Source organism: Piliocolobus tephrosceles, chromosome 8 (genome assembly GCF_002776525.5).
Source record: "Piliocolobus tephrosceles isolate RC106 chromosome 8, ASM277652v3, whole genome shotgun sequence".
In the NCBI taxonomy this organism is placed as follows: domain Eukaryota; kingdom Metazoa; phylum Chordata; class Mammalia; order Primates; family Cercopithecidae; genus Piliocolobus; species Piliocolobus tephrosceles.
The window spans coordinates 7,771,880-7,794,373 of NC_045441.1; the positions used below are offsets into that span (position 1 = coordinate 7,771,880).

Consider the following 22,494-nt stretch of genomic DNA (forward strand, 5'->3'; position numbering starts at 1 on the left):
GGGTGGTTATTCTAATTATTCTGTTCATATCAGGAGCTAGGTGGGAAAAAAGCATGAACTACTTCTCACAAGTGATTTTTACATTAAAATCTTTTGGTGACCTGTGCTGAACTTGTGCGTGGGATCAGTCTTTGAACTTGTACCTAAGTGACACCACTGTCATCTTGGATAAGCACCCATCTTGCTTTTCTGTGGGATGGAGCGGGAAGCAGAGCAGCCTGATAGATGTGAGTGATAGCTCTCATGTCATGGGCCAGGCACTTCTTTTGTTTGTTTGTTTCAGACAGGGTCTCACTCTGTTGCTCAGGCTGGAGTGCAGTGGCACGATCTCCGCTCACAGCAACCTTCGTCTCCCAGGTTCTAGCAGTTCTCCTGCCTTAGCCTCCCGAGTAGCTGGGATTGCAGGTGCCTGCCACCTGGCCAATTTTTATATTTTTAGTAGAGACGGGGTTTCACCATGTTGGCCAGGCTGATCTTGAACTCCTGACCTCAGGTGATCTGCCTGCCTCAGCCTCCCAAAGTGCTGGGATTACAGGCACCTTAATAGACCCCTGTCCCTACTGCTGCCACCACCAGAAAAAAGGGCTGTAAGTACATGTCCTGAAGCCCAAAGGCTGCCTTTGGCTGATGGTCACCATGACACATCACCTCGTCTTCAGGTGCCTGCGCCTCAGTTTTATCCCCAGCGCCTGGTGGGAGTGCCATCAGGAGAGGAGGTGCCAGCAGTACATCATGTGAGGGGTTGGGATATTTGGTTTTACTCATTAAGATTTTTGTCTTGGCTGAATTGGTCACCGCTGTACACCTCCACGTCCTCTGTAGGGCTGTGGCTGCTCTCTGGATGGTGGCTGGGTTAGACCAGACGTGGCTGAGAATCTTGGCAAATCTCACAGAGAAACTTGCCCGCAGTTGTCCCCATGGTCTTCTCTTAATCTGAGGCTTCATAGCCTGAGTCTCAGGGCCCATCTGTGTCACTCTTTGTAAGAGGATTGCTCAGGCCAGAGCTGCAGATGTCGTCAGCCATACTGTGCCTAAGTGTGTGTCACAGAGGAGACCCTTGAACTCAGTGCCCAGCACAGGTGGGGACACCATTGCCCCTGAGCCCCGTGTGCCACCCGCTTGCTGCATGTCCTTGGGCCGCTCTGACAGGGTGTGCCCGCCTCTTAGCAGGGTGTGGCTCTCAGGGTACTTGGGTGTGACTTAATTCTTCCCTTCTCCTCGGGTTCTTTTGTGTCCCATTTTCCTCTTTCACCTTTTACATCTGATCTCATTTCGTCGTTTCAGCATCTTTACTGAGAGCCTGCTCTGTGTCAGGTGATGTTCTGGACGCTGGAAACACAGGGGTAGCTGTTCCTCAGCAGGTTGTACGTTCTAGTGAGGGGAAATAATGAACAGAAAGAAGTGCTAATCCCTCAGGAGGCGAGATGGGTGCTGGGGTAAAGCAGCCAGGGCTGGCGGGGATTGGAGAGAGTGGTGTTGTGTTATTTCATCTTCTGTGTGTTTATGGGAGTTGAGATTTTTCATCGAGTAAGATGGGATTAGAAATCATTGTGTTTGTTGTTTCTGCCCTGACATTTTCCTTCCTGGAGCTGCTCTACTTTGTGAAGTGGTCAGGTGCCGCCGGCTCTTCTTAGACTCTTGGATTCACCGGCTCTTCTTAGACTCTTGGATTCTAAATCTAGAGAGGGCGGTCCTCACCCCAGGCCCACAGGCTCGTTCTCCACCTCATTTCCCGGTCTGGCCATTGTTCCCTGTGAGAAGCCTGTGGAGGCAGCAACCCCTCGCTGGGCTCTTTTGACGCTGTCAAAAAAAAGAGGGCCACCACGGGGTCCTCACCCCTGCACCTCTTTGGGACAGTGTGTACATCAGAACAAGCTGTGGACTTGGGGAGCAGGAGCAGATTGTAATCCTGAGACACAATCCTGAACGCTGTAATCCCGAATGTTGAAATCCCTAAAGATCAAAATTTCTAACCTCTGAAATCCCGAAAACATAATGCTAGAAAAAATAATTTAAAAATGCTTTAAAATGTACACAGACACACCGGAAATAATACTTTACTAGGTAGGTTTCCAGGCATTCCTTAGTCAAGTTGACTCCATAAACATGGCACCCATAGGCATCTCCTTAAACCATGCAGACAGTAACAGGTCATAGTTTCTGACCTGATGCAGCTGTCCTGTGATGATGCTTTTCAGGGATTTTGACCTTTGAGGATTTCAACACTCGGGGTTAGGGCATTTAGGATTGTGTTTTGGGATTCTGATCCAAACCCCCACAGTTGGAGTTGAGCAGCTTTATCAGCAGGTCAGTGACCTCGCTGGGCCCTTCGGTTCTCCCCAGCTCTTGGCCTCCGCTAAATTGACGTGGCGCTGAGAGCCCCCGGCAGGCTGGTCAGGGTGAAGTGTGTGACCATGTGAGGGGACCTGTACTCACTTCATCACAGCCTTCCTCACAGGGCAACCTGATGTCAGATGCTTAGGAGCGTTCTTTATCTAGATGTGTTCACCCATTTTCCTTGAACGATTTGTATCCTTGCTGTCTTTTTTTAGTAGAAACATGAATGTGCCTGTGGTTTCCCCTTTTGGGTTTGCTGTAGGAGAGATGAAAGCCTAATCACGTCCCTGGCACTGTGCCTCCGTGCTGGGGCAGCAGGGACTGTGTGGCTGTCAGCAAGTGCCCCAGCCCCTGGCGCTACTGCCTGATGCCATGTAGGGTGTCTCCTGTGGGCTAGAGCAGCCTCAGGCAGACTAGAAACCTTGCTGTTAATAAGGAATGTTGGCAGCTAATTCAGATCAGATCTTCAAAAACAACAGGCCTGGGACAAGATAAACACATCTGTGGATTTGCTGTCCATTCTGTTCTCTTCTGTTCTGTTTCAGTCCCTCTCAGTCATTTTCTCCTGCCTCTTGTCTGCTGCAAATTGCAGAGACTGAACTTTGAGTTCTTGATTTGTTTTTCAGAATAATACCTGTTGGCAAATAGTTTATGTCATATACGTGTGTTTTCACTTTCCTGTTTTCAGTGGCCTGGGCCTTGGTGACATCTGTGTCCCTCTGAGTTACTCCTTCAGTCTTGTCAGTGTTTTTGTCCTGCTTGAATATGATGGGATCAGTAGTGTTAGGAAACCACCTTAAAAACAAAGGACAAATGCAGGCGCCATTGCTGAGTCCCTTGCGATGCCTGGGCGTGGCTGCTAAGTGCATGTGGCTTTCTGCCACTCGGGATCCGTGGGCTTTACTCCAACATGGCATTTTCTTAGATCTCTGAAACTTTGAAAGTGGAGGAGCGTCTAATAATGTATGAGACGGATCATGGGTGTCTTCTGAGCGTGGGTGTGCGAGACACCCGCAGCCCGTGGCCATCTCAGCCTGTTCTTGTCTTTCTGTTCATAGACTGGAGCGCTGCTCAGCGCTTTCGTTCAGCTGTGCCACATTTCCACGACGCTGGCAGAGAAGACGTGGGTCCAGCTTTTCCCCAGATTGTGGAAGATCCTCTCTGACAGACAGCAGCATGTGAGTATATCTTTAAAATCCTGTTTTGGAAAATTGTAGTTTTAGCTCTTGATAAGTATTCATAAAAAAACACAGTCTTGAACAAGTTTCAGAGAACACGGAAACCGCTGGCTGTCACTCAAGAGCGAATTAGGAAAGGTATTCTTAGATGCATCGAGAGAGACAGCAAGACTTGCCAGTTTTTGAATGAAGGCCTAAATGACATGCGCTTTGGTTTCAGGCACTCGCGGGCGAGATAAGTCCGTTCCTGTGCAGCGGCAGTCACCAGGTGCAGCGTGACTGCCAGCCCAGCGCGCTGAACTGCTTTGTGGAAGCCATGTCCCAGTGCGTGCCGCCAATCCCCATCCGACCCTGCGTCCTGAAGTACCTGGGGAAAACACACAACCTGTGGTTCCGGTCCACGCTGATGCTGGAGCACCAGGCTTTTGAGAAGGGTCTGAGTCTTCAGATTAAGCCAAAGCAAACAACGGAGTTTTATGAGCAGGAGAGCATCACCCCGCCGCAGCAGGTGAGGGTGCGCCTCAGTCTGTTCATTACCTCTTCCCTGCTAGTGACTCCACACTTTAAATAAATACTGCTTCCAGATGATTTCAGATGACAACACAGTGAAACTGCATTTTTAAGGGGGGGGAGAAACGACCCTGTCCTGAGCACTCAGGACCCTTGCTTTGTGTTTTCAGGAGATACTGGATTCCCTTGCAGAGCTTTACTCCCTGTTACAAGAGGAAGATATGTGGGCTGGTCTGTGGCAGAAGCGGTGCAAGTACTCGGAGACAGCGACCGCAATTGCTTACGAGCAGCATGGGTTCTTTGAGCAGGTAAACCTCAGACCACTGACGGGCTTGGGTGCCTAATGAGAGGTCATTTATAATGGTTCTTTAATAAAATGGCCTCAAGTCGGAGTTCATGTTCTCTTTTTTTGAGACGGAGTCTTGCTCTGTCGCCCAGGCTGGAGTTCAGTGGTACAATCTCAGCTCACTGCAAACTCCACCTCACAGGTTCAAGCGATTCTCCTGCCTCAGCCTCCCAAGTAGCTGGGATTACAGGCGCCCACCACCATGCCCGGCTAATTTTTGTATTTTTAGTAGAGACGGGGTTTCGCCGTATTGGCCATGCTGGTCTCGAACTCCTGACCTCAGGCAATCCGCCCACCTCAGCCTCCCAAAGTGCTAGGATTACAGGTATGAGCCACCACGCCTGGCCCAGAGTTCACATTTAAATACGTTTTAAAGCATTTCAGTCCTGCACGTAAAGGCCCTGTGACTGAAGTCTGCATTTAAGAGACACCTACGTATATGACACGAGCTAAAGCACAGTCCTAAGAAGTCCTTTGCATTAGATGCCAACGTGGATGCTTTTTCCCTCCCGTTGTTGGTCCTGTTGGAAGCGATAGGTTTTGTTTTTGCTTATGTTTTACTCCCCGTGTCTGCCCTTCAGTGTGGCGCGGGCCACTGTTTCAGGGTGCGATTCCTAGCACCGTGTACGGTGCCTTGCCATGGAAGCTTCAGAAGCAGATGTGGCCTTGTGGCTCCTGCTCCGATCACTAAAGGATGGAGAAATTAATCCCACGTCTGGACAGCCTCCCCTTCTTCCATTCTGTTCAGGGAATCCCACCCTCTTCTGTCTCTGAACAGAGAGCTCTGGGTGTTCAGTGCTCCTGGAGAAGAGCTCCACGTGCTCCCAGGTGTGTGATTCAGCCTGCTGTCAACAGCTGGGCCCTGGCGGTGAAAAGGTTGTGTTCTTAGCCAGGTGCAGGCATGTACCTGTAGCCCAGCTACTCAGGGAGGCTGAGGCAGGAGGGTCCCTTGAGCCCAGGAATTAGGAGCTTGAGTCCAGCTTTGGCAACATAGCGAAACCTCATCTCAAAAAACTTCTCTAAGTTTTAAATTTAAAAAGAAAGCAAAGGTGTGTTTCTAGTTAAACAGTGGTTTAAAAGCATTAACTTTTTTTTTAGGCACAAGAATCCTATGAAAAGGCAATGGATAAAGCCAAAAAAGAACATGAGAGGAGTAATGCCTCCCCTGCTATTTTCCCCGAATACCAGCTCTGGGAAGACCACTGGATTCGGTAAGCCGAACACAGTGCCTGACGTGTGCATGAATCAGTTGAGGGAACCGGGGAAAAATATCTGACTTTTTCTTGTAATGAGTGTTTTTTAAAGAGAGCTTTGCTACTTTATGGCCACGTAAAGAACAAACAGAAACCCAAGACCAGCATTTAAAGCCTTGAGTAATTAAACAGGTCGACTGGAGAAGCAGTAAACTGTCCCCGGCTCCAGTGCTCTGGGCCATCTGCTGAATAGCAGGTGATTTATGGCATCCAAGGTGGGCATGGGCTCACCCCGCAATGGAGCACACCTCCGTGTCCCGCAGAAGTCCACTCTTGCTGTGCTGTTCTTCTGTAGAATGGAAATTTGCCCCTTAAAACCCTATCCCTGCCTCTGTGAATGCCTGAGTGTGCTGATGACTGAGCTTCTGCTCTTGGACCTGTGGTCTCGCAGATGCTCCAAGGAGTTGAACCAGTGGGAAGCCCTGACGGAGTATGGCCAGTCCAAAGGCCACATCAACCCCTACCTCGTCCTGGAGTGCGCCTGGCGGGTGTCCAACTGGACTGCCATGAAGGAGGCGCTGGTGCAGGTGAGACGCCCCAGGGGCATCCCCGCAGCTGCCTGGGTCCCTTTTCCTGCAACTGCAGGGGTCTCTTGGGAGATTTCCTGTAGAACAAGCATTTTGGCAGTGAAAAGATAGCTTTTGGGAAAGAAAGGTTCCTTTTTTGCCTCAATCTAACACCTTTCCTGAATTTGAGTAATGTCACTTTTTTACAAAATGAGAAATTGAAGATTAGAAGTAGTTACAAACTATTAACTAGAGGATGGAATCGAGCCCAGGTGTTGACTTCTGGTTTGGGACCTGGGAAATGACTCGTTGGATGCAGGGAGTTTGTGTTCCTTTGAGAAATAACCAGTCATTTATGTCAGTAAAAATACATTCTTCCCTCAGTATCCAGGACCCCCCCGCAGACACCAAAATCCATGGACACTCAAGTCCCTGATATAAAATGGTGTAGTATTTGCATGTAGTCTCTGCACAGCTGCCTGAGTTCCTTAAAACCTGTCTAGGTTATTTACAGTACCTAATACGATGTAATTGCTACATTCACAGTTGTTTTGTTACACTGTAGTTTTTAGGGAATGACAAGAAAAAGCTCTGTACATGCTTAATACAGATGCAGTTTTTTTTCCCAGAATATTTTCTATCCACAGTTGGTCGAATCCACACATATGGAGGACCCGTTGTATATATTTTGCTGTCAGAAAGCATTTACGATTGCTTATTCTTTATTATGACAAAACATAAAACTGAATAAGTATTTGTAGCTCACCTTAATGTTCCCTTCTTTCTCCTTCCCAAAGTTTCCCTTATCTGGATATATGCAGCGTCACACCATCCTGAGGTCTCACAGATGCGTTTCTTCTTTCATAGATTCTTGTCATTTTATAAAAATTGTAAGTTACTCACTGCTTAGAAAAAAACTCAAATATGTGAGTAAACATCCAGGGTGATCTGCACTAAATTCAAGTAGTCTTGAAAAGGATTCAGCAAATTACTTTTGTCTTTGTTTCTGTGCTTCCTAGGGTAGTTGCTTGGTTTGATTTAGTAAGGGGTTTAGCTTTTTTCCAGTGGGGAAAATAGAAGAGACACCGTTGTTCTTAGTGTAACTGAGGGTAGGTGTTGTAATTGGCAAAAATCTGTCTCACCTGGTGTTGAAGTCCAGCCCCTGTGATGTTGGTGCCAGCGTGGGGGGTAATGTTGGAAGTAGTCTTCTTTGCCTTCCTGAATTTCATCAGTGGGTTATTGAGAACTAAGAGGCATCATGAATGTGAAAGGTGTATGGAAGAGTAAGATGTCAAAAACAAGCTGCAGTGTCATATAATTGCAGGGTGGTGTCAGTATTACCATTATTGCATGTAGTCCTTGGGACAGATACCATCATGGCGCTAACTTTTGTTGCTTTTTTTATTTTTATTTATTTATTTTTTTGAGACAGAGTCTTGCTCTGTCGCCCAGGCTGGAGTACAGTGGTGCGATCTCGGCTCACTACAAGCTCCGCCTCCTGGGTTCACGCCATTCTCCGGCCGCAGCCTCCCAAGTAGCTAGGACTACAGGCGCCCGCCACCATGCCCGGCAAGTTTTTTGTATTTTTTTAGTAGAGACGGGGTTTCACCGTGTTCGCCAGGATGGTCTCGATCTCCGGACCTTGTGATCCACCCGCCTCGGCCTCCCAAAGTGCTGGGATTACAGGTGTGAGCCATCGCGCCTGGCCAACGTGTGTCGCTTTTATTGTTACTTTCCAAAGAGGAATGTTTATTCATCTTGCTACAGCGATTCCTGTAAACATCCATCACAGAGACGTCCTTCCATCTTTCTAATCACAAAGAGATTATGTTTGGAAACTTTCATGAAAAAAAATTTTTTAATATTTTTAAATGCTTGGTAAGAGATTAACAAAACGTGAGGCGTTCCAGTGCTCTCTTCAGAAGGTAGTGGGCAAAAAAAAAAGGGCCTTCAGGGCAGAAAGGAACATGTGGTCTCCACCTGGGCTGCGGAGCGGTTGGCCCAGGCTCATCCACTGCTCCATTGAACTGACGCTGGAGTGCGGGAAATCTGGGGGACATTTTATAGTAGACAAAAAACTGTGGCTTTAAAACGACAGTAAAATTTGCACATATTCCCTCATGTTCATGTAAACCTGAATTAATACCTGTACTGTTTAATTTCCCAGGATAACCTTATGAATTGGAAGCAATTCAAAATGAACACTCATGTGGCCAGGCGTGGTGGCTCACGCCTGTGATCCCAACACTTTGGGAGGCCGAGGCAGGCAGATCACTTGAGCCCAGGAGTTTGAGACCAGCCTGGGTAACATAGGAAGACCCCTGTCTCTACAAAGAATAAACAAAAATTAGCCTGGTGTGATGGTACATGCCTGTAGTTCCAGCTGCTTGGGAGACTGAGGCAGGAGAATCACTTGAGCCCTGGAGCGGCTGTAGTGAGCTATGAGCATGACATTGCACTCTAGCCTGGATGACAGAGTGGGACCCTATCTCAAAAAAAATTAAAATTACACTGATATTTACCATACTGGAGATTAATATATATTTAACAGTTTAAAATGTGGTGACTGGCCAGGCTCGGTGGCTCATGCCTATAATCCCAGCACTTTGGGAGGCCACGGCAGGCGGATCACCTGAGGTCAGGAGTTTGAGACCAGCCTGACCAACATGGTGAAACCCATCTCTACTAAAAGCACAAAAAATTAGCGGGGCATGGTGGCACACGCCTGTAATCCCAGCTGCTCGGGAGGCTGAGGCAGCAGAATAGCTTGAACCTGGGATGCGGAGGTTTCAGTGAGCCAAGGTTGCACCATTGCACTCCAGCCTGGGCAACAGAGCAAGATTCTGTCTCAAAAAAAAAAAATGCTGGCTACGCAGAGTGTGTGATTTTTCATCTGATCTGTCATAACAGCATTGATCAGTCTCTCTTCTTTGGAACAACTAATGACCTTAAAGCCAGGAGCCTGTGGTGTGCTTTCATAGCTAGAGAGATTGGCCGCTCACAGAATTTAGAAAGGGAGAGTATCCAGGAAAGACTGTAAATGCATGACTTCTCTATTTATAGCCTAATTTCTGTTTATTGCCTTGCATAACTAGTGACAAAAAAAAAGTGATTTTTTTCCTGTTTGACCCTTTACACCGAGGGAAAGAAGGCCCCTCACTTCTTCTGTCACGTTCTTTCACTGTCAGGTGGAAGTGAGCTGTCCGAAGGAGATGGCCTGGAAGGTGAACATGTACCGCGGATACCTGGCCATCTGCCACCCCGAGGAACAGCAGCTCAGCTTCATCGAGCGCCTGGTGGAGATGGCCAGCAGCCTGGCCATCCGTGAGTGGCGGCGGCTGCCCCATGTGGTGTCCCACGTGCACACGCCTCTCCTACAGGTGCGTGCGGCACCCCAACACGAGCACGGGCCTGTGGCCAGGTGCAGCCACACACCGGTGTCCAGGCTTAGTCTGCAGACTGCGCTGGACAGCAAGGATGAAACTCCTTCCCCTTGTCTTGTCCTCTCCCACTTACACTCGTCCTCAGGAAAGGAAGGCCACAGTTAAAACGTTGAGGAAAAATGTTAGAGCTTCTGTGGGATTGAAGACATCCTCACCAGTGATTCTGGTTTCAAATTTTGCCTGAGGGACTGTTTTCAGTACCCACTCTGCCACCCTCAGTTACAGACCCTGTTGCTCTGTTTTCAGCAAGCTTTTGGTGGGAGCTACAGGGGCAGGATTAGGAAATGCTTTCCGAAATCTGAATGTAATGAGTTAAACTTGAAATATAAACAGAAAGCACAGATTCTTCTAGGCAACTTAAAAAATTACTATCAACCAAGATACAGAGTACTGAACTAGGTGCTATGTTTAGGAGCTTAAAAATCATTTTAAAACAATAGATTCTGCCTCAAAGATGCATTGAACCGGAGACAGCAGGCATAGCTGTAGAAGCAAATTTACAGTTGGAGGGAGACTGATTCAGAGCCATGCCGATCAGACGGAAAATCAGGATAACAAAGATCGAGAGAAGGGAGATATCGTGTGCGCCATAGAAACCAGGGACAGAATTTGGATAGGCTGAGGATTGTGGCCGGGGCCTTCCAGGTGAGAAGGTGGCATCAGAAGTTTGGTGCCAACCGTGCATCTGGAATTTAAGGGTAGTCAACCTCCCTGTCTCGTAGGGCGGTGACTCAAAACGTGTTTACATTTCATGGGTCCAAAGAGGTCAGGAGAACCACGTTTGCAGGTGCTTAGTGTGGCTGTGGGGTTTAGCAGGCATGTTGAGAAAAGGCATGTCTGCAGCAGGGATACCAGGCTGTCCCGACCTCAGGCGTTGCTGGACAAAGAGCTGGGCAGGGAGGGTGGCAAAGGGCATGGATAGCAGGAAGAGGAGTTTTGAGGACTGCCCATTGGCGAGGTTTGGTGTCTGTACCATCGTTCTCCCAGTATCCTGTCTCTCAGGAGCCGCAGGCTGAGGTTTTAAAATTGGAGACGCCATAAGGAAAGTAGCGTTTGGGTTAAACAGGAAATGAAATGTGGATCTCAGGTGTCTGTGTGTAAACGAGAGTGCTTCCTTTGGTAATCGCACCATAAGATCTTTGCAATAATCAGGCCGCCGATGGACTCTGGTGTGTTTTTCCCGATTGATCTTTGCTGACGTTTACCACGGAATCTCTTATGCTGGTCCCATCAGGCAGCCCAGCAAATCATCGAACTCCAGGAAGCTGCACAGATCAACGCAGGCTTACAGCCGACCAACCTGGGGAGGAACAACAGCCTGCACGACATGAAGACAGTGGTGAAGACCTGGAGGAACCGGCTGCCCATCGTGTCTGACGACTTGTCCCACTGGAGCAGCATCTTCATGTGGAGGCAGCATCATTACCAGGGTAAACCGACCTGGTCCGGCATGCATTCATCATGTAATTTTCCAGACGCCCCACGGTTCTGGTTTCGTCTCTGTGTTTTGGCTTGTTTTTTTTCCTCAGGTTTTCTATTTTTGGGTAGGGATGGCAGGTCGGGGTGGTCGGGGTGGTAATGGTGCAGGGAAAGATGAAGGTGGTAGAAGAAGTAAAGTTTTGTTTTTTGTTTCTGTACCTGTTACATTTTTCTAGTTGGGGCAGAATGGTGCAGGCCGGGGGGGGATCAATGCTCTGAGCCAAGGCACTCTGCGTTGAAGCTCCCGTCCCAGGACAAGCTGTGCTCAGGTGGCTCTGTGTGGCCTTTGCTGGTTTTCCTGGTCCCCCTCTTATCCCCTAAACCTGTCAAGCGTCCACGTGTTTAGAGCAGCCTTTGTCATTTTATGATTTGGTTCGCCAAGATGGTAACACTCCACTCAAGAATTAGCACCTTTTAGAAGTTGTATATGGCATAAAATACAAAGTAACGAGGGTTTGTCACACAGCTCCCCATTTTCATAAGCCGTGTGTGTGTGTGTGTGTGTGTTTCATTTTTTATTTAAGCCTTGTTGTGAAGTGCTTTGAAAGAGGATCTGTGTGGTCTGATGATTCTTTTCTTTGCCCTCTAGCGATTGTAACTGCCTATGAGAATAGCTCTCAGCATGATCCCAGTTCAAATAACGCCATGCTTGGGGTTCATGCATCAGCTTCAGCGATCATCCAGTATGGAAAAATTGCCCGGAAACAAGGACTGGTCAATGTAGCTCTGGATATATTAAGTCGGATTCATACTATTCCAACTGTTCCTATCGTGGATTGCTTCCAGAAAATTAGACAGCAAGTTAAATGCTACCTCCAGCTGGCAGGCGTCATGGGCAAAAACGAGTGCATGCAGGTGCGGACAGGATGCTTGAAGAATGAGGCTGGGTGGAGAATGAGTCCGGGTGGGGAATGAGGCCGGGTGGGGACTCCTGGTTCAGAATATAAGGAAGGCGGATTTGAACTCTCTATAAATACAGCCTCAGTAAGGGGAAAACAGTCCTTCCAAAACACAAAAGGGAAAGGAAGCTACTTGACTGAATTACAAGACTTACAGTCTTGTAAGAATTACAGTCTTATAAGAATTACAGTCTCTTGTGGTCTCTGTCCTACCATATACTTAGTTAATGTGTTTAAGGAAAGAAAAAAATTACACGCTACAGAATTATGAGGATCTAAGATAGATTTTGACTATGTTCAGAGGAATCTTAATAAGAACAATGAAACCAACTAGAACTATAAAGCTTTGGAGAAAATAAGGCCCCAAAGTATTTAGGATCAAATACTTAAAGTTTAGCATTAGTGATTCAGTTTAAATTCTGAACGTCAATCAGTATTCATGGTAGGCAAATCTGTTGTCAATTTAAAGTACATTGGTCAATGACTCATAGGACTTACTGCCTAGATTAGTACTTTATGAAGTTTTCACATTGTTTGGAAATTTCAGGAACTTTTTTTTCTACTCATTTTTTTTTCACAGGGCCTTGAAGTTATTGAATCTACAAATTTAAAATACTTCACAAAAGAGATGACAGCCGAATTTTATGCACTGAAGGGAATGTTCTTGGCTCAGATCAACAAGTATGTATGTTATATTGAAAGAGGATAATAGAGAAAATGCATCAGATTATTTAAATAGTTATTTATAACCTGAAGCCAATGTGAAGCTCAAGCTAGAAATGGGTATGATTTGGTGACAGTCATTAGATAGGATTTTTTAGGTATTGTACCTCTGCAAAGAGAGTAACTTGCAACAAATCAATAATAAGCCTATTTAAAAGCATTTCTCAAATGAGCTGCTGGATCACAGAACTGATAAAATGGATTCATTTCCCCATTTCCTCAGCCCGCCATTTGCAGAGCTGGTTCCTTTTGTGGAGATGATTCTTGCCTTAGACCAGGGGTCAGTAAAGGATGGCCTGGGGGCAACATCCAGCCACTGCCCTGTTTTTGTCGATGAAGTGTTGTTGGAATACATCCCTCCCCACCGATGTTGCCTGTGACTGCTTTCGCCCTACTGCAGAGTTGAGGAGTTGTGATAGGAATTGTATGGTCTGCAGAGCCTAAACCATTCGCTGTCTGGCCCATCACAGAAAAGATTGCCAAACCCTGGTTTAGAGAAGTAAATGTCAGAGGAGATTTTGTAAATAGCCTGCAAATGAGGTAGACTCACAAGATGCTGCTTGTTGCCTTGTGTAGGTTCCAGTGCCTGCTTTTCACATCTTCAATCTACGGGGCTTGCATGTTTAGCTTATTTTTAAATTAGGAAGCAGTTTTGTCAACATGGAAAGGTTTTATCTTTTTGTGTAATGTTTTAAATTCATATGACAGACACAACCATTCGAAAGTGTACAATTTAGTGGGTTTTAGTATATTTACAGTGTTGCACAACCATCACCACTAGCTAATTCTAGAATATTTCCATCATCCTCAAAGTAAACCCTGAATCTGTTTGCCATCACTCTCCTTTCTCCCCTCCCCCTTTCTCTTGACAACTACTAATCTATTTCTGCCTCTTTGGATTTGCTTATTCTGAACATTAATATAAATAGAAGCCTACACTATGTGGCCTTCTGTGACTGTTTTCTTTCACTTAGCAGGATGATTTCAAAGTTCATCCATGTGCTGTCATGTATCAGTAACCCGTTCCTTTTCATCGCTGAGTAATATTCCATTGGATATCCATACATTTTGTTTGTCCAGTCAGCAGTTGATGGACATGTCGGTTGTTTCTACTTTTTAGCTACATGAGTGATGCTGGTGTAAACACTGAATACGTGTCTTTGTGTGAGCATGTTTGAGTTCTCTTGGGTATATACCTGGGGGCAGAATATCTGGGTCATATTGTACTTCTCTGTTGATCTTTTTGAGATATTGTCAATCTTCCACAGTTGGCTGTACCATTTTGCATTCCCACCAGCAGTGTTTAAGGTTTCTAATTTCTTCACATCCTCACCAGCACTTGTTATTTGCTTATTATGTATCTGATTATAGCCATCCTAATGAGTATAAAATATATTTCATTGTGGTGTTGAATTACATTTTCCTAATGACTGATGACAGTGAGCTTCTTTTCTTGGTTTTTATTGTTGGTTTGTAATTCTTCATATGTCTGGATAAAAGTCTCTTTCAGATATATGATTTCCAAGTATTTTGTCACATTCTGTGGGCTGTCTTTTCACTTTTTTGATAGTGTCCTTTAATGTGCAAGTTTTTAATTTTGATGAAGTCCAATTTATATGTTTTTTTCTTTTGTTGCTCATACTTTTCATATCTTCTAAGAAACGATACCGTAATCCAGGATCAGAAGCATTTATTCTTATGTTTTCTTCTAAGCGTTTTGTAGATTTAGCTTTTACATTTGGGTCTCTGATCCATTTTGAATAATTTTTTTATGTGGTGTGAGTTAGGGGTCCATATTTATTATGCTGCACGTGGACATACTGTTGTCCCAGCACCATTTGCTGAAAAGGCTAGTCTTTCTCTATTGAATGGTCTTGACACCCTTGTCAAAAATCAGTTGAGGCCAGGCCCAGTGGCTCGCACCTGTAATCCTAGCACTTTGGGGAGCTGCGGTGGGAGGATCATTTGAGCCCAGGAGTTGGAGACCAGCCTGGACAATGTAGTGGAGACCCCCATTTCCAAAACCCGAAAAACAAAAAACAGTTGACCATTTTTTGTGGGCTTATTTCTGGACTCTCACTTCTATTCCATGGATCTATATAGAGTCTCTTATATTTCCATATGAATTTTAGGTTATTTTTATGTATTTCTGCCAAAACAGTTGGAATTACGATAGAGATTGCATTGAATCTGGAGATCAGTTTGTGAGTATTTTGCCATCTTAAGCAAGTTTTCCAGTGTGTAAACACAAGATGTCTTTCCACTAGTTTAGGTCTTCTTTAGTTTAATTCAACAATGTTTTATAGATTTTAGTGTACAAGTTTTGCACTTATGTTAAATTTATCCCTCAATATTGTCACGTGAATGGAGCCGTTTGCTTCATTGTCACATTGCTCATTGCTAACATTTGGAAATGCCGGGGTTTTGTATATTGATCTTAGATTTCTCAACCTTGCTGAGTTTATTTCTCTAATTACTTTTTGGGGATTCTTCTTTTCTGCATATAAGATCCTGTCAACTGCAGGTAGAGATGGACTTACATCTTCCGTTCCAGTAAGGATGCATTTTATTTCTTTTTCTTCCCAATTGCCCTGACTAGAACCTTAAGTACAGTGCTGAATTAAAAAGACAAGATCCTTGTCTTTTTCTTGCTCTTGGGGAAAGCCATTCAGTCTTTCAGCCTTGAGTATGATGTTAGCTGTGGGTGTTTTGTGGATGTCTTTTATAAGCTTGAGGAATTTCCCTTCTGTTCTAAGTTTGCTGGGTATTTTTATCATGAGAGGATGTTGGATTTTTTTCAAATGGTTTTTTCTATGTCCTCTGAGATGATTGTGGTTTTTTTTTTCCTTCATTCTTTTAATGTCATATATCACATTGATTGGTTTTATTTATATTGACTTTTCTGTTTCCCATGTTGAACCACCCTTATCACTAGGATAAGTCCCACTTGGTCATGACGGATAATCCTTTTAATCCACTGCCGGAGTTGGGTTGCTCATTTTTGTTGAGAATGTTTGCATCTGTATTATAAAGCACATGGGTCTGAAGTTCCCTTGCTATGTCTGGTACATTGCTGGTGTCATAGTGAAGCGGTGTAACTGCTGTGGAAAAAGTTTGATGGTTCCACAAAAAGTAAGCATAGAATTCCCACGTGACCAGCATTTCTACTCCCTGGTGTACACCCAGAAGTGTTGAAACAAACAGATACCTGTTTGGGAATGTTTGTAGCAGGACTGTTTGCAGTAACCAAGATGTGGAAACAACACGAATGAACAGATAAACAAAATGTTTATGGTGTGTATGTGCAGTGGAATGTCATTCACTTGTTAAAGAGAATGAAGTACCAACACAGGCTTCAACATGGATAAACCTCGAAAACACTATGCCAGATTCAAAAGATCACATGATGTGTGATTCAGTTTATATGAAATGTGCAGAACCGGTCAATCCACAGAGACAGGAGGCAGACTGCAGGTTCCCAGGGGCTGGAGTGGGAGGGGCTCAGAGTGACCGTTTATGGGGCGGTTGCACAACATTTCGTATGGACCAAGTGCCCTGCAGTGTTCATTTTATACTGGTCAATTTCAGGTTACGTGAAGCTCGCTTCAATTGAAAACCATACGCATTTCGGTTTTCTGTCTCCTGACAGGTCCGAGGAGGCAAACAAAGCCTTCTCTGCAGCCGTGCAGATGCACGATGTGCTGGTGAAAGCCTGGGCCATGTGGGGCGACTACCTGGAGAACATCTTCGTGAAGGAGCGGCAGCTGCACCTGGGCGTGTCTGCCATCACCTGCTACCTGCACGCCTGCCGGCATCAAAACGAGAGCAAATCGAGGAAATACTTAGCCAAGGTGAGACCGAAAAAATGAGCTTTGACCAGAGGTCATCGGTCGCCTTCAGATATGGACCGAAATTTAGCTACAATTCACTCATCCATGCTGGGTGTGAGGCATGATTTCATGCCTTAACTCTTAATCCTCATTACTCTTCGAACATCTTTCACAGTTCTGTTTAAAGCTGAGAAAACTGAAGCCTGGACACTCTTAGGGCCCCAGAACTTCCAAGTGGCAAAGCCTCACCTAGAGCCCGAGTCTAGCACTGCCTGTGGGAGCTCACACGGAACAGAGGGCTGAGGAGGGGATGTGGAGCTGGAACTTCCCTCCTGGATGCCCATTAGGTTGTCATCCCTCCCCTGCAGGGCCGCTGTCAGCACAGCCACAGAGCCGGCATGCTGGGGTGGTTGTGGGTTTCTCTCTGCGTGGTTCCCCCCCGCCCCGCCGGCAGCCCTGAGCTCAGGGTGGGTGTCGCCCACGTGCTCACTGCACTTGACATTCAGGTTCCTCCTTCATGTGGCTTCCTGTCTTCCCCCAAGAAGCAGACAGATAAAACCCAGAATTAATTCCAGCAGGAAACCCAAGAATAAATTGTTCCCGTTCCTATTTTGTTCATTAAAGGTTTGGATTTTTTAGAATTCCTTGATTTAACATAAAAATTTGGAATGTGCACCAGCACATGGCGGTTAAAGCCGACTACAGAGACAGCTACACGTGCTGCCTCAGTGCCTGACTCCCGGTTGCTTACACCCAGATGTAATTGTTTCAGTCGTCCATGGACACCTGGCTGCCAGCCTGTGGCCTCCCTGATGCCAGGGCGATGAGCATCTGAGAGTTTTAGCAAAAGTTCATTGTGTTTGGATAAGATCATGAGTGTGAGTTAACGGGTGGGCAGGCCCCAGGCATCTGCCTATTGCTGTCGTACAGTTAGTCACTGTTCACTGCTAGCCAGTGGATTAGATCAGTGAGTAATTGTCATTAAAAGGGTGGGCGCGGTGGCTCACACCTGTAATCCCAGCACTTTGGGAGGCCGAGGTGGGTGGATCACTTGATGTCAGGAGTTCAAGATCAGCCTGGCCAACATGACAAAACCCCATCTCTACTAAAAATACAAAAATTAGCCAGGCGTCGTGGGTGTGCACCTGTAGTCCCAGCTACTGGGGAGGCTGAGGCAGGAGAATCGCTTGAACCCGGGAAGTGGAGGTTGCAGTGAGCCAAAATTGCACCACGGCACTCCAGCCTGGGTGACAAAGCAAGACTGTCTCAATAACAAAACAAACTAAAGAGAAAATCTGTATTTAAATTTTAGGTTATATATACTGTAAGATTTATGTTAAGTTTAGCAATAATGTTGGCCCTCTTACAGATACTTTTTTTACATGGCCAGTAAAACCGTTCTTTACAGTGTTGTAATGTTGGGGAAAAAGTCTCTTGCTTGAGGGCTTCAGAATTGTCATTCAACTCTAGAATTTCTCCTTCCTTCTCAGGTGCTGTGGCTTTTGAGTTTTGATGATGACAAAAACACTTTGGCAGATGCCGTCGATAAGTACTGCATTGGTGTGCCACCCATCCAGTGGCTGGCCTGGATCCCACAGCTGCTCACCTGCCTGGTGGGCTCGGAGGGAAAGCTGCTCTTGAATCTCATTAGCCAGGTGGGAAGAGCAGGGTGGCCTTGTTCACGTGCACAAAACGTTGTGTCTTCATTTTGCGTTTGGTTTTTTCCCAGAAAGTAAATTTGAGTGCTCAAAGTATTAAAAATAAGTTAAAGAGCTGGAAAGACGTAATCATCTAGATATTACTTAATATAAAGCATAATTAAAAGTTATTAAAGAATGTGTCAGTTGAAATGAAATAGCTGATAAAGCAGTTCAGCGTTCAAATTGTAATTTCTTAAATATTTTCTCATATATAATGCAAGTAAAATAAACTTGTACTAAAATGTAGAATTGCCAGTGGGTACCCTGAGAATGACAGCGAGCCCTGAATCTGATGGGTAGTTTTCCTGTGATTTTTTGTCACGTGCTGGGAGCGCTTCAGAGCTGCCCTTAAACTAAAACATTCCCGTGATTGTGGCCGTCGTCCTTTTGACAGTTGAACTGCGTCATAAGGAACCCACGGTTCTCGAGGGCGGTGGGGCGGGGCTGGGGAAGCGGACAGGCCAGGGCCCTCTGGAAGGGCTCTCGTAACCGTCTCTCGAGAACGGTTCCAGGATGTCCCTCTCCCGTGAAACGATCCAGGCATAGAAGGAGGACCAGAAACGGCATAAGCGTGGCTGCAGTGAGGTTTGGGACACAGCGCCTTCGTGCTTGCTTTTGTAAAATCGTGAAGCGCCACAGGAGTCCGCGAAGGTCTTTAAGAAGGAGCTGGGCCCGCGCTCTGCCCACCCATTCTTCTGGCTCCTTCCTGCAAGCACCACCTGTGCTGTGTGGGACCTGAACAATGCCCTGATTTTCGTTGAGAAGGCAGCTGTGTGTTTGAGTCCTGGCATTCTGTGTAGTGCTTACCCTCAGGGTGCAGATCCCACCTACTTGGTCTCATAACTTGTGGAACATCTCAGGTTCAAGAGCAGCTGCCTGTGCCTGTGACAGCTTCGATGTTATTCCTTCCTTCAGTTCATGGGCACATTCTGAAGGATCCAAGTGACATGGTACTATCCTGTCAGCCACAGAACTCCAGTTCTATAAAACGGGAGTTTCTTAACTGAAACGGACATCCCTCCATCTCCTCCCAGCTGCAGTTATGCAGAATAAAGTTAATTTGATAATGGAATTAGTTCACAAGCCACAGTGAATTGTGCCTGACAGAAAGATTAGCTGGTATTTGTATGGTTTTTTATTTGCTTCAGTGAGATCTGGGGACACGTGCCGTTTTCCCTTCCTCAGATTTACTGCCTGGAAGGAAAGCGTGGTTTCCCTGTCACTCACAGTTCCTGGGTGGAGTTGATGAAATGCATGTGTTGATGTGTCTTGGCTCTTTTAAAGTGAAGTAAACATTTTGCCTGATGTTGAACCTGGCCTTGTGCGTCAGATCAGTGCTGCAGTATTTGCTTTCTTGTTCCAAAGGCAGATCAGACACCTGTTTCTGACTTGACATTGGTTATTTTCAGTACAAATGATCCAGAGCTCAGTGGAGAGCAGCACTATTTATGATGTCTTGTCTCTGAGCAGGTTGGACGCGTGTATCCCCAAGCGGTCTACTTTCCCATCCGGACCCTATACCTGACCCTGAAAATAGAACAGCGGGAACGCTACAAGAGCGGTACGTCTTGGGTGGGGCCCGCAGGCCAGGCCAGGAAGGGCTTATTCCAGGGGGTGCCCCACATCCAGACAGACCACCGCGGCCACCCCCTGCCCTGCAGCTCACTCCTAGCCATGGCCAGTCTCTCCTCAGTGGGCAGCACTGTAAGGCAGGAAGCAAAGCCTGATCTGAGTAGTCTCTCTTTTGCCAGGATGTAACAGGCGTTCATTTATCCCAGTGATTTCATCTATAGGTAGAGAAAATGTGTGAAATTTTCAGCTTCAGAAAATTGTAAAGTTTACCTTCCTCCTTAGTAGTAAGTGCATCCCGATAACACAGCACAGATGCCAGGTGCGGGTGTGTGTGTGTGTGTGTGTTTGTGTGTGGAAGTTATGAGGAGTATCTCCAGCTGTGAGAAGAATCAGCGTTGAAGTCAATCTTACCAGATGTTGGTGAAATCTCACTCACAGTGTAAGACTTTTAATCTATATTGAATAGCCTTTGTATGCAAAGCAACAACTGATTTGATGGCCTCAGGTACCCACTAACCACGGTACTTTAACAAGAGGACCGTTCACTGCCCCTTGTTTTCAATGCTGAATCTCCTAAGGGCCGTGGACCGTGCTTGGTTGGCGAGAGGCGGTGGATGAGGGCTGCATGGCGCTTTTCAGCTCTAACCTCTGGAGTGTCAGTCTCCCTAGGTGGCTTCATGTCTTGGTCATTTGAAAATTAAGGTTTTTTACTTTTAAGACTAAGTGTAGAGAGGTAAATTCAGAAAAATATTGTCATTAAGGGCTCTGCAGTGTATCTCACAGGGAAAAATGAACATATTTTTCAAAAGCAGTATTTTGCAATTAGCTTGGCTTTCCAAACCAGTTTCCTATTAACTACTTTTAGATTTCTGAGTTCATAGTAGCAAGGAACATGTAACATACTGTGAGATATTTTTCTAAACATGTACGTTTACGATGATCAGACCTAACAGAAACGTTAAAAGGAGTGCTCAGGGAATCCTTGTGCACCCTCACCTGGACTCACCAGGTGGCGTGTTGTCACAGCTGCGTCCTTTGAAACACATACATGGGTTTATTTAATGGAACGGATTGAAGCCGCGTTGTAGACAACTGCGCTGTCCCTCCCCGTGTCCCTCAGCGCACCTGCGCCTAGAACCAGGGCCTTCACCCACGCAGTCCCTGGGGAAGCGGTCATGTGAGGATTCACACGCCGGCAGGAACCAGCGCTCCTTTGGCCCATGGGTCCTGCAGCGCTCCGAGCCCTGGCGTCTGTCGGTTTTGCGCTGACACTGGCGTTGTGTGTGTTGCTCTCAGATTCTGGACAGCAGCAGCCAAGTTCAGTGGGTAACCAGTCCCATTCTGCATCAGATCCAGGGCCCATAAGAGCAACAGCACCCATGTGGCGCTGCAGCCGAATCATGCACATGCAGCGAGAGCTCCACCCCACCCTTCTGTCTTCCCTGGAAGGCATCGTCGATCAGATGGTCTGGTTCAGAGAAAATTGGCATGAAGAGGTATTTGGCTCTGATCTTGCACATGGTGGCTTATTGTAGAGGGGGCGTGGCATTCTGTATGCTTCTGTGGTTCTCTTCCCTTGAGGTGTAGCTGCCGGTCCTTTTATATATTTGTTTTTGAACTTAACCATGGACCAGGCAAATAGCTGTCTCCGCACACTAATACAGCCTTAAAGATTCGAAGCAGAAGACATAAAAGAGGGTGGAATTGAGGAACCTGCTTCTTGCTGTTAAAATGCTGGCTGTGCTCACTCCTTGAGCTCATTGACCTGAGTGCCACTGTTAACCAGCTGTGAGCAGAAGTAGTGGCGTGAGTAACAGGGTTATAATTTCCAGAGATGGAAAATTGTAGGTATGTGGGGTCTTTTCAGCAGTCAGACCACTTCCTTAATAACACTGGCTTCCGCTGATGACAAAATCGTCGACGCCTCACTGCCCGGATGCTTACCTGGTTGAGCACCGGGGCCAGCTCCTTACTGCTGTGAAGTCTCGTGCGTGCACACAGACACACAGTGGGAACAGTACAGCTGCCTGAAAATACAGGGGTTTTGTGGCTAATTGCAGACGGGTGTATGATCCGAAAAAGTGGGGCTTTTCTGTGTTTGCTTTTTTAATGCTCAGGGCCCTTACTCCCCAAGGTGAAAAGCGCCTGCTCCCATGCGGCACGCACAGGCGTCCCGTTTTTCACACATGCCGATTTCATGCCTGCTGTGTGTGGGTCCTGCTGGGGGGTGCAGAGATGACCCTGGGCTGGGAGGGCTGCACTCAACAGGCGCTTCTGGCTGCTGGTTCTGGAGTGGAGGGCTGTGTTTGTCAGTTGTCTCTGGCTCTTTTCTACCAGGTTCTCAGGCAGCTCCAACAGGGCCTGGCGAAATGTTACTCCGTGGCGTTTGAGAAAAGCGGAGCGGTGTCCGATGCTAAAATCACCCCCCACACTCTCAATTTTGTCAAGAAGTTGGTGAGCACGTTTGGGGTGGGCCTGGAGAATGTGTCCAACGTCTCGACCATGTTCTCCAGCGCAGCCTCCGAGTCTCTGGCCAGGCGGGCGCAGGCCACTGCACAAGACCCTGTCTTTCAGAAGCTGAAAGGCCAGTTCACAACGGGTAAGTCTCGATTTTCCTTCCCTTCCGTAGGGAGAATTGTGCACGCTGATTTCCTCTGGCTTTGGTGTCGAAGCTGATTAGATTGTTGGTTTTCTGGTCACTGCACGGGGCACACTGGT

At 46.6% G+C, this 22,494-nt stretch overlaps 1 protein-coding gene across 13 annotated transcripts in view; it reads left to right on the forward strand.

The window, feature by feature from the left end:
- The window catches only part of TRRAP (transformation/transcription domain associated protein), a 134,880-nt gene that overhangs the window by 93,914 nt on the left and 18,472 nt on the right, over positions 1-22,494 (forward strand). For 8 of the 13 annotated variants that reach the window (XM_023192008.1, XM_023192014.1, XM_023192011.1 and 5 more), the window contains 14 exons: positions 3,396-3,515; positions 3,736-4,023; positions 4,196-4,333; positions 5,470-5,582; positions 6,016-6,151; positions 9,319-9,510; positions 10,808-11,036; positions 11,642-11,907; positions 12,532-12,632; positions 16,324-16,525; positions 17,995-18,159; positions 19,675-19,765; positions 21,073-21,272; positions 22,114-22,375. In XM_023192008.1, the coding sequence (XP_023047776.1) occupies positions 3,396-3,515; positions 3,736-4,023; positions 4,196-4,333; positions 5,470-5,582; positions 6,016-6,151; positions 9,319-9,510; positions 10,808-11,036; positions 11,642-11,907; positions 12,532-12,632; positions 16,324-16,525; positions 17,995-18,159; positions 19,675-19,765; positions 21,073-21,272; positions 22,114-22,375 (2,503 nt within the window). The remainder of the gene's footprint in view (positions 1-3,395; positions 3,516-3,735; positions 4,024-4,195; positions 4,334-5,469; positions 5,583-6,015; positions 6,152-9,318; positions 9,511-10,807; positions 11,037-11,641; positions 11,908-12,531; positions 12,633-16,323; positions 16,526-17,994; positions 18,160-19,674; positions 19,766-21,072; positions 21,273-22,113; positions 22,376-22,494) is intronic. The other 5 variants (XM_023192021.1, XM_023192020.1, XM_023192013.1 and 2 more) reach the window with 3 other exon arrangements.